General features: G+C 37.5%; 1 protein-coding gene across 2 annotated transcripts in view; it reads right to left on the bottom strand.

The window, feature by feature from the left end:
* CDKAL1 (CDKAL1 threonylcarbamoyladenosine tRNA methylthiotransferase) overlaps positions 1–18,438 on the bottom strand; it is a 649,761-nt gene that overhangs the window by 457,860 nt on the left and 173,463 nt on the right. For both annotated transcript variants that reach the window (XM_082664020.1, XM_082664021.1), the window contains one exon: positions 8,312–8,360. In XM_082664020.1, the coding sequence (XP_082520146.1) occupies positions 8,312–8,360 (49 nt within the window). The remainder of the gene's footprint in view (positions 1–8,311; positions 8,361–18,438) is intronic.

The raw sequence follows: 18,438 nt of genomic DNA, 5'->3' as shown, positions 1-18,438 counted from the left end.
GATCTTTCAGCAGAAACTATGCAAGCCACAAGGCAGTGGCAGGACATATTTAAAGTGATGAAAAACCTACAACCAAGATTACTCTACCCAGCAAGGTTCTCATTCAGATATGACGGAGAAATTAAAAGCTTTACAGACAAGCAAAAGCTAAGAGAATTCAGGACCATCAAACCAGCTCTACAACAAATGGTAAAGGAACTTCTCTAGGCAGGAAACACAAGAGAAGTAAAAGACCTACAATAACAAACCCAAAACAACTAAGAAAATGGTCATAGGAACATACCTATCAATAATTATCTTAAATGTAAATAGATTAAATACTCCAACCAAAAGACACAGACTGGCTGAATGGATACAAAAACAAGATCTGTATATATGCTGTCTACAAGAGACTCACTTCAGACCTAGGGACACATAAAGAATGAAAGTGAGGGGATGGAAAAAGATATTGCATGCAAATGGAAATCAAAAGAAAGCTGGAGTAGCAATTCTCATATCAGACAAAATAGACCTTAAAGCAAAGACTATTACAGGAGACAAAGGACACTACATAATGATCAAGGGATCAATCCGAGAAGAAGATATAACAACTGTAAATATTTATGCACCTAACAGGAGCACCTCAATACATAAGGCAAATGCTAACAGCCATAAAAGGGAAAACAACAGTAACACAATCATAGTAGGGGCCTTTATTAACACCCCACTTTCACCAATGGACAGATCATCCAAAATGAAAATAATTAATGAAACAGAAGCTTTAAATGATACATTAAACAAGATGGACTTAATTGATATTTATAGGACATTCCACCCAAAAACAACAGAATACACTTTCTTCTCAAGTGCTCATGGAACATTCTCCAGTAAGATCATATCTTGGGTCACAAATCAAGCCTTGGTAAATTTAAGAAAGTTGAAATCGTATCAAATATCTTTTCTGACCACAACGCTATGAGACTAGATATCAATTACAGGAAAAAAATCTGTAAAAAATACAAACACATGGAGGCTAAAGAACACACTACTTAATAACCAAGAGATCACTGAAGAAATCAAAGAGGAAATCAAAAACTACCTGGAAACAAATGACAATGAAAACACGATGACCCAAAACCTATGGGATGCAGCAAAAGCGGTTCTAAGAGGGAATTTATAGCAATACAATCCTACCTTACGAAATAAGATACAGCTCAAATAAACAACCTAACCTTACACCTAAAGCAAAAAATAAGAAAAGAAAAAGAAGAAACAAAAACACCCCAAAGTTAGCAGAAGGAAAGAAGTCATAAAGATCAGATCAGAAATAAATGAAAAAGAAATGAAGGAAACAATAGCAAAGATCAATAAACTAAAAGCTGGTTCTTAAAAAAAAAAAAAAAAAGGCTGGTTCTTTGAGAAAATAAACAAAATTGATAAACCATTAGCCAGACTTATCAAGAAAAAAACGGGAGAAGACTCAAATCAATAGAATTAGCAATGAAAAAGGAGAAGTAACAACTGACACTGCAGAAATACAAAGGATCATGAGAGATGACTACAAGCAACTCTACGCCAATAAAATGAACAACCTGGAAGAAATGGACAAATTCTTAGAAATGCACAACCTTCCGAGACTGAACCAGGAAGAAACAGAAAATATGAACAGACCAATCACAAGCACTGAAATTGAAACTGTGATTAAAAATCTTCCAACAAACAAAAGCCCAGGACCAGATGGCTTCACAGGAGAATTCTGTCAAACACTTAGAGAAGAGCTAACATCTATCCTTCTCAAAGTGTTCCAAAATATAGCAGAAGGAGGAACACTCCCAAACTCATTCTATGAGGCCACTATCACCCTGATACCAAAACCAGACAACGATGTCACAAAGAAAGCAAACTACAGGCCAATATCACTGATGAACACTGATGCAAAAATCCTTAACAAAACACCAGCAAACAGAATCCAACAGCACATTAAAAGGCTCATGCACCATGATCAAGTGGGGTTTATCCCAGGAATGCAAGGATTCTTCAGTATATGCAAATCAATCAATGTGATATACCATATTAAGAAACTGAAGGAGAAAAACCATATGATCATCTCAATAGATGTAGAGAAAACTTTCGACAAAATTCAACACTGATTTATAATAAAAACCCTCCAGAAAGTAGGCATGGAGGGGACTTACCTCAACATAATAAAGGCCGTATATGACAAACCCACAGGCAACATGGTGCTCAATGGTGAAACACTGAAACCATTTCCACTAAGATCAGGAACAAGACAAGGTTGCCCACTCTCACCACTCTCATTCAACATTGTTTTGGAAGTTTTAGCCACAGCAATCAGAGAAGAAAAAGAAACAAAAGGAATCCAAATCAGAAAAGAAGAAGTAAAGCTGTCACTGTTTGCAGATAACATGATACTATACATAGAGAATCCTAAAGATGCTACCATAAAACTACTAGAGCTAATCAATGAATTTGGTAAAGTAGCAGGATACAAAATTAATGCACAGAAATCTCTTGCATTCCTATACACTAATGATGAAAAATCTGAAAGTGAAATTAAGAAAACACTCCCATTTACCACTGCAACACAAAGAATAAAATATCTAGGAAAAAACCTACCTAAGGAGACAAAAGACCTGTATGCAGAAAATTATAAGACACTGATGAAAGAAATTAAAGATGATACAAACAGATGGAGAGATATACCATGTTCTTGGATTGGAAGAATCAACATTGTGAAAATGACTCTACCACCCAAAGCAATCTACAGATTCAATGCAATCCCTATCAAATTACCAATGGCATTTTTCACAGAACTAGAACAAAAAACTTCACAACTGGTATGGAAACACAAAAGACCACGAATAGCCAAAGCAATCTTGAGAAAGAAAAACGGAGCTGGAGGAATCAGGCTTCCTGACTTCAGATTATACTACAAAGCTACAGTAATCAGTATGGTACTGGCACAAAAGCAGTAATATAGATCAATGGAACAGGATAGAAAGCCCAGAGATAAACCCACACACATATGGTCACCTTATCTTTGATAAAGGAGGCAAAAATATACAGTGGAGAAAAGACAGCCTCTTCAATAAGTGGTGCTGGGAAAACTGGACAGCTACATGTAAAAGAATGAAATTAGAACACTTCCTAACACCATACACAAAAATAAACTCAAAATGGATTAAAGACCTACATGTAAGTAAGGCCAGTGTAAGTAAGGCCAGACACTATCAAACTCTTAGAGGACAACACAGGCAGAACACTCTATGACATAGATCACAGCAAGATCCTTTTGGACCCACCTCCTAGAGAAATGGAAATAAAAACAAAAATAAACAAATGGGACCTAATGAAACTTAAAAGCTTTTGCACAGCTAAGGAAACCATAAATAAGACGAAAAGACAACCCTCAGAATGGGAGAAAATATTTGCAACTGAAGCAACTGACAAAGGATTAATCTACAGACTTTACAAGCAGCTCATGCAGCTCAATATCAAAAAAACAAACAACCCAATCCAAAAATGGGCAGAAGACGTAAAGAGACATTTCTCCAAGGAAGATATACAGATTGCCAACAAACACATGAACGAATGCTCAACAGCATTAATCATTAGAGAAATGCAAGTCAAACTACAATGAGATATCATCTCACACCTGTCAGAATGGCCATCATCAAAAAATCTACAAACAATAAATGCTGGAGAGAGTGTGGAGAAAAGGGAACCCTCTTGCACTGTTGGAGGGAATGTAAATTAATACAGCCACTATGGAGAACCGTATGGAGGTTCCTTTAAAAACTAAAAATAGAACTACCAAACGACCCAGCAATCCCACTACTGAGCATATAATCTGATGAAACCATAATTCAAAAAGAGTCATGTACCACAATGTTCACTGCAGCTCTATTTACAACAGCCAGGACATGGAAGCAACCTAAGTGTACATTGACAGATGAATGGATAAAGAAGATGCGGCACATATATACAGTGGAATATTACTCAGCCATAAAAAAGAAATGAAATTGAGTTATTTGTAGTGAGGTGGATGGACCTAGAGTCTGTCATACAGAGTGCAGTAAGTCACTTCTTCAGAAAGAGAAAAACAAATACCGTATGCTAACACATATATATGGAATCTAAAAAACAACCCAACAAAACGGTCATGAAGAACCTAGGGGCAAGATGGGAATAAAGATGCAGACCTACTAGAGAATGGACTTGAGGATACGGGGAGGGGGAAGGGTAATCTGGGACAAAGTGAGAGAGTGGCATGGACATATATACACTACCAAATGTAAAACAGATAGCTAGTGGGAAGCAGCCGCATAGCACAGGGAAATCAGCTCGGTGTTTTGTGACCACCTAGAGGGGTGGGATAGGGAGGGTGGGAGGGACGGAGATGCAAGAGGGAAGAGATATGGGGATATATGTATATATGTAACTGATTCACTTTGTTATAAAGCAGAAACTAACACACCATCGTAAAGCAATTATACTCCAATAAAGATGTTAAAAAAAAAGGTAAATCCTTTAAATATTGTACTTCTTCCCTTAGCTTTAATTACATATCTTGTTCAACTTATCAAGATGATACAAAAGAAAATCCTAAAGTCTTTATAATATGGTGTCTCCTAAAGCAAATGCTATAAATGGATGGAATTTTCAGGCAACTAGTGTCGAACAGTGAGAACTCATTCAGCATATCTTAAATTCTCCAGTTTGCTCCAACCAAGACAGATATAAAGGTAATATGCTTTGTTTGGTTTTCTTGTAATTACAATAGATTTAAATGTTTTTATCACCAGTGTATCTTATTAATACCTTTTTAAAAAAATACTATTTGGTATACCACAAGAAGAATGCAAACAGGCTGTGGCAGAGGCTGTGTGTCCAAACCCCCTTCAAGGAAGACATATGAAGACAGCCCAACAGGAATCAAATGTGGAAACAAGACAGTTACAGCAGAATCCTCTCGTCAGGCTGCATTCCATCTGGCCCTCCTCGGCACAGCCTTCTTCTCCATGGAGCATTTATCAATCAGGGTCCCAGCAAAGCAGATGGCACACTGCATAACTGAAGAGATTTTAATAAAGGGACTATTTACTAAAGCTTGGCAAGTAGAAAAACCAACAAGAGACAATGCAGTACTCTCAGGCTAGCAACAATGGGGTGTGTTTTCACCCCTGGGCCTGAAAAAGCAAAGGAAAGGAAGAGTTACAGGAACCCGCAAAAAAAGATGAATAGAGAGGGCCACCTGACAGGAGTTGTGACCTTCAGGTTAGGACGGGCAGATAAGAAGGGAGTGAGAGAGGGGAACGAATCCTCCCATTTCACACTCTAGTCACACCCCCAACCTCTAACTGGAGAAATCCAAGTAGATGCCAGGTAGCAAGGATCCTACGGATGCAATCCACACAGGTCTGCCTCCATGGACACACATCAAGGTGCGGAAGGGTGGGGAATGGATCTGGAGGGAAACAGAACTTATCCACTTCTGTGCAAGATCCTAAGATGAATGTGAAGCAAACTGCAAATAATATACAAGACATATCAAGCAGTACAGTTGACTGGAGCAAAAGGTGTATGTACGGAATTAATGGAAGAAAAAGCGGAAATGGTAGAATGAGGTAGAAGTCACAAGTTAGTTTTGTAGGTAACAAGCAGCTACCGAAGGTACACATACAGGAGAGTGAGATATTCCCAGAAAATTACAGCCGTATATACAGTCTGATCGAAAGGAGCATCACTGCAATCGGAGGTCAGTTAGATTATTCCTGCACCCTAAGTATTAAGGGGGTAGTAAGAAGTAAATATTAACATGCATTTCCCCTAGTATATCCCAGGTATCTCAAAAGTCTTATCCATTTAATTCTCTCCATTTTAAACTGAGAAAACTGAGTCTCAGAAAAGTAACTTACTGAAAAACAACCAACAAGTAGTTAACTGTTACAAGGACCACATTATTTCACTAACTTGTGCTGTCTTGTAAGACTTGGCAGTAGAAAAAGAAAGTGAAGAATGGAAGTTTCAGTGACAGGCCCAGATCTCCATTAACAGGAAGATCTCAGATGAGTCCCTTAACCCCTTCCTGGATCAGCTTCCTCATCTGCAAACTAAGGGTATCTAACAAAATTATTTCTCCCATCTCTGAAATTCTCCTGTTGTATTACCAAGACTTAATTCATCAATCTTCCCACCCTCAAACCAACCTGCCAGTGAACACCCACAGCAACTTCATCTTCAACTCATCTCTTGCTGTAGACTATCACAATTAAACCCAACTACAGTCTCTCCAATAAACCCACTTAAGCAAAACTCTTCAGTGAGATGCTATCCCTAATTAACCCAACCTGGAAGTGATAGGCCTTCTGTGATATTGTGATATAAGAAATACATATTTGGTCACCATCCCCAGTTCTTGGTACAGATCGATCTCCTAAAACTCTTATGATTTCCTGAGTGATAGGGTGAAAGGAGCATCTTTTGTTATTCATAATAAGCCCCTTTCAAGCAAATCTGAAATTTGTAGCAATGAGCTAACTCTTGGAGGAAACAGGCTGGTTGGTGTCATCCCTGATGACATATGATGTGGAGCATCTTTTCATATGCTTATTTTCCATCTGTGTATCTTCTTTGGTGAGGTTTCTGATAAGGTCATTGGCCCATTTTTTAATCAGGTTGCTTATTTTCCTGTTGTTAGGTTTTGAGAGTTATTTGTGTATTTTAGATTACAGTTCTTCATCAGGTATGTCTTTTGCAAATATTTTCTTCCAGCCTGTGACTTGTCTCCCCATTCTCTTGACACTGTCTTTTGCATAGCAGAAGTTTTTCATTTTAATGAGGTCCAGCTCATCAATTACTTCTTTCACAGATCATGCCTAGGTGTTACACCTGAAAAGTAACTGCCACACCTATGGTCACCTAGATTTCCTCCTGCATGATCTTTATTGTCATTCAGTTTTTTTAAAGTATTTAATGGCTAGTATATGCCTGGTACTCAAGCGACAATACCCTCAAGCATCCTGAAGCACTGCCTTAAGAAGTTCAACTGAACAACCGTTAAGGCGGTGACTCTCAACTGGGAGAGAGCACAGCCATCATGGTATAGTATGAATGTAGTGTCAAATTTAAGAGAACAGGCATCGGAATCAGACTGCCTAGATTCAGATTCCAACCATGCACTTACTACCTGTGTGCCCCTCTGTCACAACTTCCTCTTCTAAAAAATGAGGAAAACAGAGGAGGTACCCACTGTACTTCACAGTACTGTTGTAAAATTAAATGACTTACTCCATGCTTAGCATAGTGCCTGTCACACTGTAAGTGCACAATAAATGCTAGTAGTGATACTTCTAGACCTTACAAGATGGGGTTGAGGTATAGTTTGAAAAACAATATTCAAAGTTATCACTGCTACAAATTTTTAATCGTGACAGTTCATTTTATTTCAGGATTTCAAGGAAGACTAAGGTATAGTCTAAAATTCTCATATTCTGTGGTCACCTAATAAATTAAAGACTCAAAATGTGCAAGGTATGTAAGGCATGTGGAAGGTAGTAAATACAAGCCAGCAGGAAGGGTATGTGGTTAAAAATCTCAATTTGATGGAAGTAGACTGTTTTTTTTAAAACACAAACTCCCATTTATTAAAAAAAATGGTAAAAATTTTAAGTGAGAACCTCAATTCACTTAATATTTTAATATCATATTATCAGTTTTCATTTGTACTAATCTAACAGAAGAAAAGTAGACTATATTTACAAATTAATCCACAGAATTAAGAATGGTTTATTCCTCAGTGGCTTCAATAAGAATCTGTTTCAAAGAACACTGGCTAATAAAACAATCAAAGCATAATTCTATTTTCTGTAACTACAAAAATTATACATAGAAGAGGAATCAAAACTGAATACTACTTTTAAAGTACTTTCAGAAGGGATAACTGCAGCTAATTATGTGATATAAAAACAAGCAAATAATGTCAATTATATCTCAATAAAACTGAAAATAAAGCTGTTTCCTTATTTTAAAATTAAATTCTGTCTTCCTGATCTCAGGTTCAAATTAAATCTATTTTACGCTAAAATAAAAATAAGATTTTTTAAAAAGACTATTCCTGACATTTATAAGCCAACCAAATATATGCCTCCTATATTGGATTGGCCAATGCACAAAGCAGTCAAGGACAAAATTTTATGATTTTTGTCCAACAATAACTTCCATAAAAATGCTTAACAATATTAACTAAGTAGTATTTTATAATACAGTTCAAATAATATATACATGTGCTTATCTGACTTTCAACAATTACCTTTAATTGTTTCCTCCACAACTTCTACCACACGATCTATCTGTTGAACCTAAAAAGAAAACAAACTGTTAGACAAGCAATTTACATGCAGAAGAAACAGCAATTTTTGTTTATCATAACACATTTCAAAGCACACAAATGCAAGTTTTCTTTAATGCATTTGGAGATATTATAAGAAATACTCCATATTGTTTTGTGTTACAATGAAGTATGAAATTATCACTCTCCTGTCCTCCAATTAGAATTGAAGAAATCATATTACATTTAAATAAACTGCCTGGAGTTCTTTTAGGATAGCCTATCAACATAAACTCAACATATCCTGAGATATAAATTGCAGTTTAATTAAAACAGGTATCTTCACACAGAGCTTCAAGGAAAATAGCATAATATGACAACCTACACAAAAGGATACATGCTGGTATTAAGAAGATCTACTCCAAATTTTATGCTTTATTATTTTAACACTGAAACCCCTTTTAATGAATTTCTACCATGTGCCAGGTACCCCACTCAGGTCCGTGGAATACAAAATCAAATAACAGCTCCTGCCCTAGACACAAGTGACTAAGGAAGATTTCCCAGGGTACCATGGGAACACAAAGGGAAGATAATAAAACACATCTGAGTAATCCAGCAATGCTCCTCAGGGAACCAGAGATGGCTCTTGAGGGATAAAAAGGATTCAGATAGGAGAAGCCCACTAAGGGGATTCAGTTAGAGTGGCTACAGTTTGGAAGGAAAATGAAAAAAGCAAAGATTGTAGCCCAAGCAGCTAGAGGAAGGAGAGCAAGACAGGTAACAAAAAGTCATAAGTTGATATTTCTTCTACATTTAAAATCCTCAAAATCATTACTGTTTTATCACAAAATAGAAATATAAAAAGGAAATAAAGTAACTCATAACACTTTCCACTCCTCAGATGAAATCACTCATAACAGTTTGATGAGTAGATACCAAGTGTTAAACATTTACACATAATTCTGTTCTGTAGCGTTTTCTTCCATAACAAATTATTAGATAGACAGATAACAGATAAAATAACAGACCTCAGCTTGATTTGTTTTTCTATACATCATCAATACATCTAGGTCTACTTCATTCATTTTACTAGCTGCCTACTCTCTCACATATGGATATAACATAATGCATTCATACAGTTCAGTAGCGATGAATTCCCCTACTGATGAGCATTTTTGTCACTCCTAATCGTTCATTATTATACAATGATGTTGCAATGAACTCAACTGAGACAAGAAGAACCTTTTAAAAAACACTTTATTTAAAATGCAATGTCACATCTCTTTGAAATATTCTTTTGGCCTCAGTGCCTTATAGGAAATAAGGGAAGACTTGACAGAACACACTTGAATCCAGCTCTGCCTGTGACCACTCAGCCCAGCATGATGGTAGTAGTACAATAATTATTGAGAAATTGTCAAAGGCAAAGTAAATCTCAGAGAAAGTAAGATATTTAGTCCTAAACAAACCTACCTAACTGGAGATGGATGTGTCCACCTAGAACCACTGGAACCATTAAGTTCTGGTTTTATTAAGAGAATTCACATGGCTTCCATATAGAATGTGATCAAACCCAGGATAACAGAGAGTTCAAAGAGGAAGAAGTAGCCAGAAGTGTCAAATGCTTCAGAGATGACAAGTAACATAAAGACTAAAATGGGTATACCTGGTTTAACAATAAGGGGGTCAATGAACCCAGTTCGGTAGTAATGAATCATAAATAAGAAAATGGTGACAGCTCATACAGACAACTCTTACAGAAAGCTGGGTAGAAAAAAGAGAAAGAGGACTCCTGATAGCTAAAAAAGAAAAAAAATTGAGTATCCATGTGTTAGTACATTTAATTCTTTCTTTCCTTCCTTCCTTTCTTTTTTAAAGTTTACATGCTGAGGAAAGAAAGGCCATAGATAAAAAGGAATTGAAGATAGAAGAAAAAATTGTTGGAGCTAGGTCCTTCAGGAAGTAGAGAGGGTAAGATCCAAAACACAGGTAGTAGAGACACAAGCCAGAATGGGAGAGGGGCCAAGTCATCTTCTGAGACAAGGGGTTAGGAAGGGAGCCTGAAAACAGATGCTATTACTCTTGTAGAAGTCAAAGAGGATATTAAACAAGATTCCCATCTGTTGGCCTCAATTTTCTCAGTGAAATAAGAAGCAAGTTCATCTGCTATGAGTGAGCAAGCATATTGTTAAATAAGAACAGAGTGGATGTTTAAAATACCTGTTAAAAGTTTAATACCTGGTTAAAAAAAAAAAAAGAGAGAAGACTAGAAACACATAAAAATTGCTACGGTATTGAGATACCAGTTGAAACTAGATACCATGAACTTTTAACAATGACTCCATGTATAGCTGTCATTTTCCTCAGGGCCCAGCAGATCTTATGTAGGAACGAAACAGTCAAATGGACTGACCCAAGGTTTGTTCATTCCATCATTTATTCATTCACTCATCATTTGTTAAACATCTAACAAGTGCCAGGAAGGTTCAAAAGTCTGGGGAAATAGCACAGAGATTTACAGGACAGATGTGAAGGATATGGAAAAAAGGAAACTATGCTGGATAACATGAAACTTTAAGTATAGGTTAGATAGGTAAAGAAGAAGCAGAACCAGAAAGGAGAAATAAAGTGGCTGGGGGTTGAAGGAAGGAAGGAATGAAAGGAAAGGGAGGGTGGGAAAGAGGAGCGAGGATGGAGAGAGATAAAGGAGAAAAGAGAATAGGAGGTTATAACCGAGTACAGATATAGGTATTTAGTATTTTTGAAGAACAGCAAGGTCCAAGATCTAGTCATGAGAACAATTTGCTGAAAGAGTCTGATAAAGGTGATAACCACTGGAGTTGAGAAGTAAGGAAATAAGGTTAGAGTGTTGGTGAGACATTCCATATGGACACTCAGATTGCCCACGATATTAGAAATACAGGTAGGATAAGGAAGGAAGAGTTGATCAAATTTCCCAGTGAATGTAGGTGAATGACCAACATATCAGTTGAGGAAAAGACAGAATAAAAGAAGTACAATATAAAATAATTCAATAATGGAACCAAAACAAAAATGCTTTCCTATGCAGTTGGAGACATCACAGTTTAAAGGGAGTATTGCACCCAATCTCGTAGCACATGGACTGAATAAGAAGCGGGTTCCCTGGAGAAAAGTCAGAATAACATGTGGAGGGAGGAGTTAAAAGGTTAAAAAGTTGCGGGTAAGCTAAAACTGTAAAATTCTTAGAAGAAAACAAAGCCATAAATCTAGATGAATCTTGTATTAGACAATAGTTTCTTACTATTACATCAAAAGAATGAGTGATAAAAAAGCCAAACTGAACATCATCAAAATTAAAACCTCTTGGTACATCAAAGGACACTACTAGGAAAATAACAAGACAACATAGAAAATGGGAGAAAATTTTTGCAAATCATATACTTGATAAGAGACCTGAATCTAGAATATATAAAGCGCTACTTGAACTCAATAAAAAGACAAATAAGCCATTTAAAAATGGGCAAAAGATCTGACTAGACACTTCTCCAAGAAAGATATACAAATGGCCAATAAGCACATGAAAATATGTTCAACATCATTAACCAACCAATAAATGCAAATCAAAACCACAATGGAGGAAGTGGGCAGTTACTGTTTAACATGCATAGATTTTCAGTTTGGAAAGATGAAAATGTTCTGGAGATGGATGCTGGTGATGGTTCCACAGCAGAGTGAATGTATTTAACGCCACTGAACTATACACTTAAAATTGATTAAGATAGTAAACTTTATGTTGTGTATATTTTACCATAATAAGATACTTCATACCCACTAGGATGGCTATAATCCAAAGGACAGACAGTAACAAATGTGGGCAAGGATATAGAGAAATTGGAACCCACATCACACATCGCTAGTGGGAATGCAATAAAATGGGGCTGCTCCTTTGGAAACCAGGCTGGCAGATCCTCAAACCATTAAACCATGTCATCCAGCAATTCCAATCCTAGTTGGATACCCGAGAGAAATGCAAACGTATGCCCAGACAAAACTGGTACACAAATAGTCACAGCATTATTCATAATATGCAAAAGGCAGAAACAACCTAAGTCCCATCTACTGATGAATAGATAAACAAAAGGTGGTACATGTCCATACAACAAAGTGCCACTGAACCATAAAGGGAAATGAAGTATTAATAATGTTAAAACATTATGCTAAAGGCCAGAGGAAAAAACCAATCAACATATTGTCTGATTCCATGCATATGAAATGACCATAATAGGGAAATTTTCAGAGGCAAAGTAGATTAGTGATTACCTATGGACGGGTGGTGAAAGAAATGAGAGGGACTGCTAAGGAGTACTGTGTTTCTTTTTGGAGTGATGAAAATATTATAAAATTGACTGTGGTGATGGTCGCATAACTCTGTGAATATACTAAAAACCACTGAATTACACAACTTAAATGGGAGAATAGTGTGGTGTTTGAATTATATCTCAGAAGGGCTGTTATTACTGCCACCATCCCCCCCAAAAAAAGGTTGAGGGTGGTCAAATGTTCTAATGTCAAGGTCATGAAACTCAAGAAAAAACTGAGGAAATGTTCCAGTTAAAGGAGACTTAAGAGACCTGACAACTGAATGTAACTTTGGGTCTAGATCTGGGATTTTTCTCTTCCTATAAGGGACACTGGAACAATTAACAAGATCTGAATAAGGTCTGCACACTAACTGATAGTATTTTAACAATGTTAAATTCCTGATTTTTATAATTAGACTACAGTGATATGACACTAGCCTTGTTTTTTAAATATAAGGACATTTAGAAGTAAAGAGGCATCAGGTTTACATCTTGCTCTCAAAAGGATCAGGAAAAATGTCTATATATAAAAACAATAAGTAAATTTGATAAAATATTACCATTCGGGGAATCTGGGCAAATGGTGTATGTTAATTCTTTATTTTCACCACTTTTCTGTGAGTGTGAAATTATGTCAAAATAAAACTTTAGGGCTTCCCTGGTGGTGCAGTGGTTGAGAGTCCGCCTGCCGATGCAGGGGACACAGGTTCGTTCCCCGGTCTGGGAGGATCCCACACGCCGCAGAGCAGCTGGGCCCGTGAGCCATGGCCGCTGAGCCTGCACGTCCGGAGCCTGTGCTCCGCAACGGGAGAGGCCACAGCAGTGAGAGGCCCGCATACCGCAAAAATAAATAAATAAATAAATAAATAATAAATAAAACTTAAAGTGTGTGCATGGGTGTGGGTGTTGAAGAGATGAAGATTTTCTTTTACCCTAATGGTCACACAGAATTGACATGAATGCATCAATTCTGAAATGCATCAAGCTGAAAATATATCCTCTGACTTTGAAAAAGTACTTGATTATCACATTCACTTTTAAGGCAGAAAAATAGATACTGCCTACTCCTGATCCGTAACCGCTGGGTGGTATGGGGGGAATCCAGGACTTCAAAAGGAAGGCTCTACCAAACTTTAAAAAAAAGAGAAAAAAGCATTTGATTACAAAAAGCAGGGGGGAAGTTCATTAAATGCTTTAAAGAAAATGTTGTGTCACTTCCATTTCTAGTAAGGAGGATACTGGAGGAAGCAGTGGGAGAAAAAAAAGAAAGAAGAGGAGACTGAAGAAAGAGAGAGAAGAGTCAGGGGAGGGGGAATTAAGTGGAAGAGGGAGAGGCTAGGAGGCAAAAAGAACAGGGTGGGAGGCAGGGAGAGAAGAAAAAGCAGTCCTGAGTGAGAACAAACTCAAGATTCACATACAGTAATGAGGAATATATTGAATTCATTCTGGGAAGAAAAGGAAAGCTGTTCTTAATTAACACTATAAATTGTAGCCCTGAATACACAAGAGCTTAGTCTCTGGCATATAATTCAAATAAAATAAATAGAACAGTATCTTGTGTCCTTCAGGCACTTAGTTATAACCATACAGGAAAAAAAAAGACATGCGGTATGTTCTATTACAGACTCCATATGATCTTGACAATGAAGAAAGGAGTTGGTGAATAAACAATTCATAAATAACATTAATGAGTCATTCTGCTGCAGAACTTTTAAAAGAAACCCATAAAAATATTTTATTCAGCTATTATGAACTACTCCAAATTTATAACTCAACATATATTGAAGAAACAAACCTATACAAAGCCACCTAAAGCAAATAAAAGAGCTATTCTGAAGTTTCCTAATTGTTTCGAGCAGTGCTCTCCAACAGAACTTTCTACAAGGACGGAAATGTTTACAAACTGGGCTGTCCAACATGGTAGTCACTAGCCACATGTAGTTACTGCGTACTGGAAACACAGCTAACTGTGACTGAGGAACTGAATTTTGATTTTAATTCACTTAAATATTCACCTGTGGCTTTTGGCAACCACACTGGAAAGTGCAGGTTTAGAGTATGGCTAAGACAGCTACTCAGTTTGTGGTGACGTGTTAAGGGAGCCCTAGGAAACTCACACACACCTCAAACACAATTTTGCCAACTAGGCTAAAATAAAAAAGTCGTCAGAGAACAGGCTAATACTGTCCTGCAGTCAGAAGTTCAGCTTTCATATGCACTTGAAGTATCTTTTTTTCTGAACAACCAGCAGCTAGATAAGTTGCAACCAGACTACTAATGACACCGTTGATAGTTAACATTTCTTGAGCAATTACCACGTCCCAGGCTCCGTGCTAACACACCACATGCACCATCACTTTTAATCCTCAGAACATCCCTCAGCAGTAGACACTTACTGTTATTTCCTAGGCTGAGGGAACCAAGGCACGAAGGTATCCTGCTAAATTCTAGCCAAGTGGTCTTAGTATATCTTATCTAGGAATGGCACATAAGGGGCACGTTTTGTGAATTTCCCTTTTCCTTTACACACCGAGGTCATTACTAATTGATCACAAAACGATATCCAACTGAACTTGGACTTTCAAGTTAACCAGGCAACAACTATTACCCCAAACGCTCACCCACCAATCACCTCTGCCGTGCATGCATTCACTTGACAAATATCTATTAAGCACCAACCAAGCACTATGACTGTTCTAGGAACGGGGGATCTAACGGTGAAAATACCAAGTCCCCGCTTCATGGGCCTTACATTCTATTTGGAGGAGACAAACAGGTAAACAACAGAAAATGTTCATTTCCTATCATGATAGATGCTATGAAGAAAATAAAATCTGGGAGTGGCCGGAGGAGGAGAGGGCAATTTTGCTACAGTGGTCCAGGTCAACCTCTGGACAGGCAGCACTGATGCTGGGATGTGAACCATAAGGCAGAAGCACCAACGTGAACGTCCAGGGGGAAGAGCGCATACAGGGGTTGAGAGACAGAAGTGATGGCGAATGAGGGCCATCGTGGTAGGAGATGAGGTCAGATAATCAGGGAAGGAAGGCTATGTGAGACCTTGTAGCTCATGTTGTGCCGGTTACACTTTATATTCTACCTGCGAAAGGAAGTGTGATTGGAGGGTTAACTGAACAATCTCAGTAGCATCGCTCAGGCTAATTCTATCAAAAATGTGCAAAGAGCACTCTCTCTCCACATGTCTCTATTACTTGGTGTGAGGCTTTTTATACTTGTATGAATCTGGCTGGGGTTTTACTACCTCTTGATCTTATCCCAAGACACTTCAAATCCTTTCAAGAGTAACAAAGGTTAATAAATTATAGATACACATCAACATAGATACAGAGGAACTCTCTCATTAGCTCTCTTAATTTTGATTGTACATAAATAAAGTAGGACAACCTGTCATTTCATTCTAATTAAGAAATATCAGACCAACACTTTAAAACCACCTAAAAACTCTATCAACCTTTAAAAGAAAAAAATGCCTTTCTTTCTATCTCTGTTAAGAACTATACTATAAAAAGCCTTTTCCATTAAATGCATGTTCAGAGTTTTCACTTTTACCATAATGGGAGCTTGATCCAATAATCAGCATTTGACAGGTTAAAGTTCAATACTGACTTCATGGTAAAAAAATATTTTTCTCTCTAAAAAATTTTCCTTCAAGCTGTTAAGGGAAGTCCCTACCTCTATAAACGGTATTGGAAGAGCTCAATTTCCAAATCTCTTAAATTTGGAGAAGTCCAGAGCAGGCAATAGCTAACTCTGCTGGAAGACAGATTTCTTGAATTCACAAGCCCATGAACAAGTTTACTAATGTTACACAAAAGAGCATTTGATGCTACATGTGGTTTAACTTTTTCAAAAAAACTTTCTCATCTGCCAGTACAGTTTCATCTTCTTTCACCTCTTCATTGAGAAAAATTCTTCCCCAGCAGTACAAATAGCCCTTTCATCAAAAGTTATATGACAGCACATTCCACACACCACTAAAAGCATATTTTCTACCTGAATGGTACCAGTGAGTGACGAACACTGAGTAAGAGATAAAAATTACTAAGTGAAAGATGAGGCCAGGCTAGATGGATGCCAGCAAAATGGGGATCAGTACCAGGAACTTTTCCCCCGTAAATCCAATTAAAATACCTATAAAACTTTCTCACAGAGGTTGGGGGGGGATCTTTAAGAAACTAAAATCAACATGCTAAATTCAATTACAGAGAGAAACATTCTTTGGGACATTAGAATATTATAGCCATATTAAATAATAGGACATGTTATAAAGTAAAAAATTATACATAAAGTAACACTAAAGTTGAAAACAGTAGTACTAGAATAAAACAGAAATACACATTAGGGATGTGAAACATCAACTAATAAACAATGTTGCATGCAGTAGGCAGAATAATGGTCTCTCAAAGATGTTCAAGTCATGATCCCAGAACCAGAGAGTAAATTACCTTCCATGGCAAATGGACTTTGCAGGTGTGATTAAGATTAAACACCTTGAGATGATGAGATGAACCTGGATTATCCTTAAAAGCTGAGGATCTTTCCCATCTCCGGATAGAGAGAGAGATCAAGATAGAAGAAGGGTCAGAGAGAGATGGCATTGCATTGCTGGCCTTAAAGATGGAAGAAGGGGGCCACAAGTCAAGGAATGTGGTGGCCTCTAAAAGCTGGAAAGGGCAAGGAAGAAGACTCCCCTAGAGCCTCCAGAAAAGGATGCAGCCCTGTCAACACCTTGATTTTAGCCCAGTAAAACCCATGCCCAACTTATCTCCAGAATCGTAAGATAATAAATGCGTGTTGTTTTAACCAACCACGTTTCTGGTAATTTGTTATGGGACATGTGAAACTCATACATTAATTAAGAAACAAACATGATAAGAGCACCTTCAAAGAGGGAAGGGAAATTTTAAAAATAAATGCTGCTGGAACTGAGAACAATGAAAAAAATAAATGCATACTTCATATTTAACAAATATTCACTCAATAAGTATTTACTGAGCCAGACACTGTAGTAAGTACAGAAACTAATGTAAAATATGTAAAGCTGGGCTTCCCTGGTGGCACAGTGGTCGAGAGTCCGCCTGCCGATGCAGGGGACGCGGGTTCATGCCCCGGTCCGGGAAGATCCCATATGCCGTGGAGCGGCTGGGCCCGTGAGCCATGGCCGCTGAGCCTGCGCGTCCGGAGCCTGTGCTCCACAGCGGAGAGGCCACAGCAGTGAGAGGCCCGCACACCGCAAAAACAACAAAAAGTAAAGCTGTAAAATAATAGCAAACAGAATCCCTGGCTTTGTGGAGCTTGTAAGTGTCCACCACAGTAAACTGCAGACAGAGTGAAGAGCTGAACAAATCCTTTCCATAATTTAAAAAAAAAAAAAAAAGGTCTAAAAGAAAAAGAAAAAATATATACTTTATCAGACCTGTTCCTCGATCCTGGAAACGTAAATTTTAAGTTTTGAAACCACAGGAGAAATTACCCACTCATTCCCCTCTCCCTCAAATTCCAAGTTTCTAATATATCAAAATTTTAAAAGGCAATGAAAAATAATGATAAAGAGACACACAAATTTTCCCAAGTTAAAATAGATTCCCTGCTGTTGAGTTGTAGGAGTCCTTTAGATATTCTGGTATAAACCCTTTAGGAGATATGTGTTTTGGAAATGTTTTCTCCCAATCCCTGGCTTATCTTTTCATCTTAACAGTATCTTTGGGGGAGCCAAAGGAATTAATTTTGATGAAGTCCAAT

Source organism: Grampus griseus (assembly GCF_964374135.1).
Source record: "Grampus griseus genome assembly, chromosome: 10".
Taxonomy (NCBI): Eukaryota; Metazoa; Chordata; class Mammalia; order Artiodactyla; family Delphinidae; genus Grampus; species Grampus griseus.
This window is presented reverse-complemented; position numbering and strand designations above follow the sequence as displayed.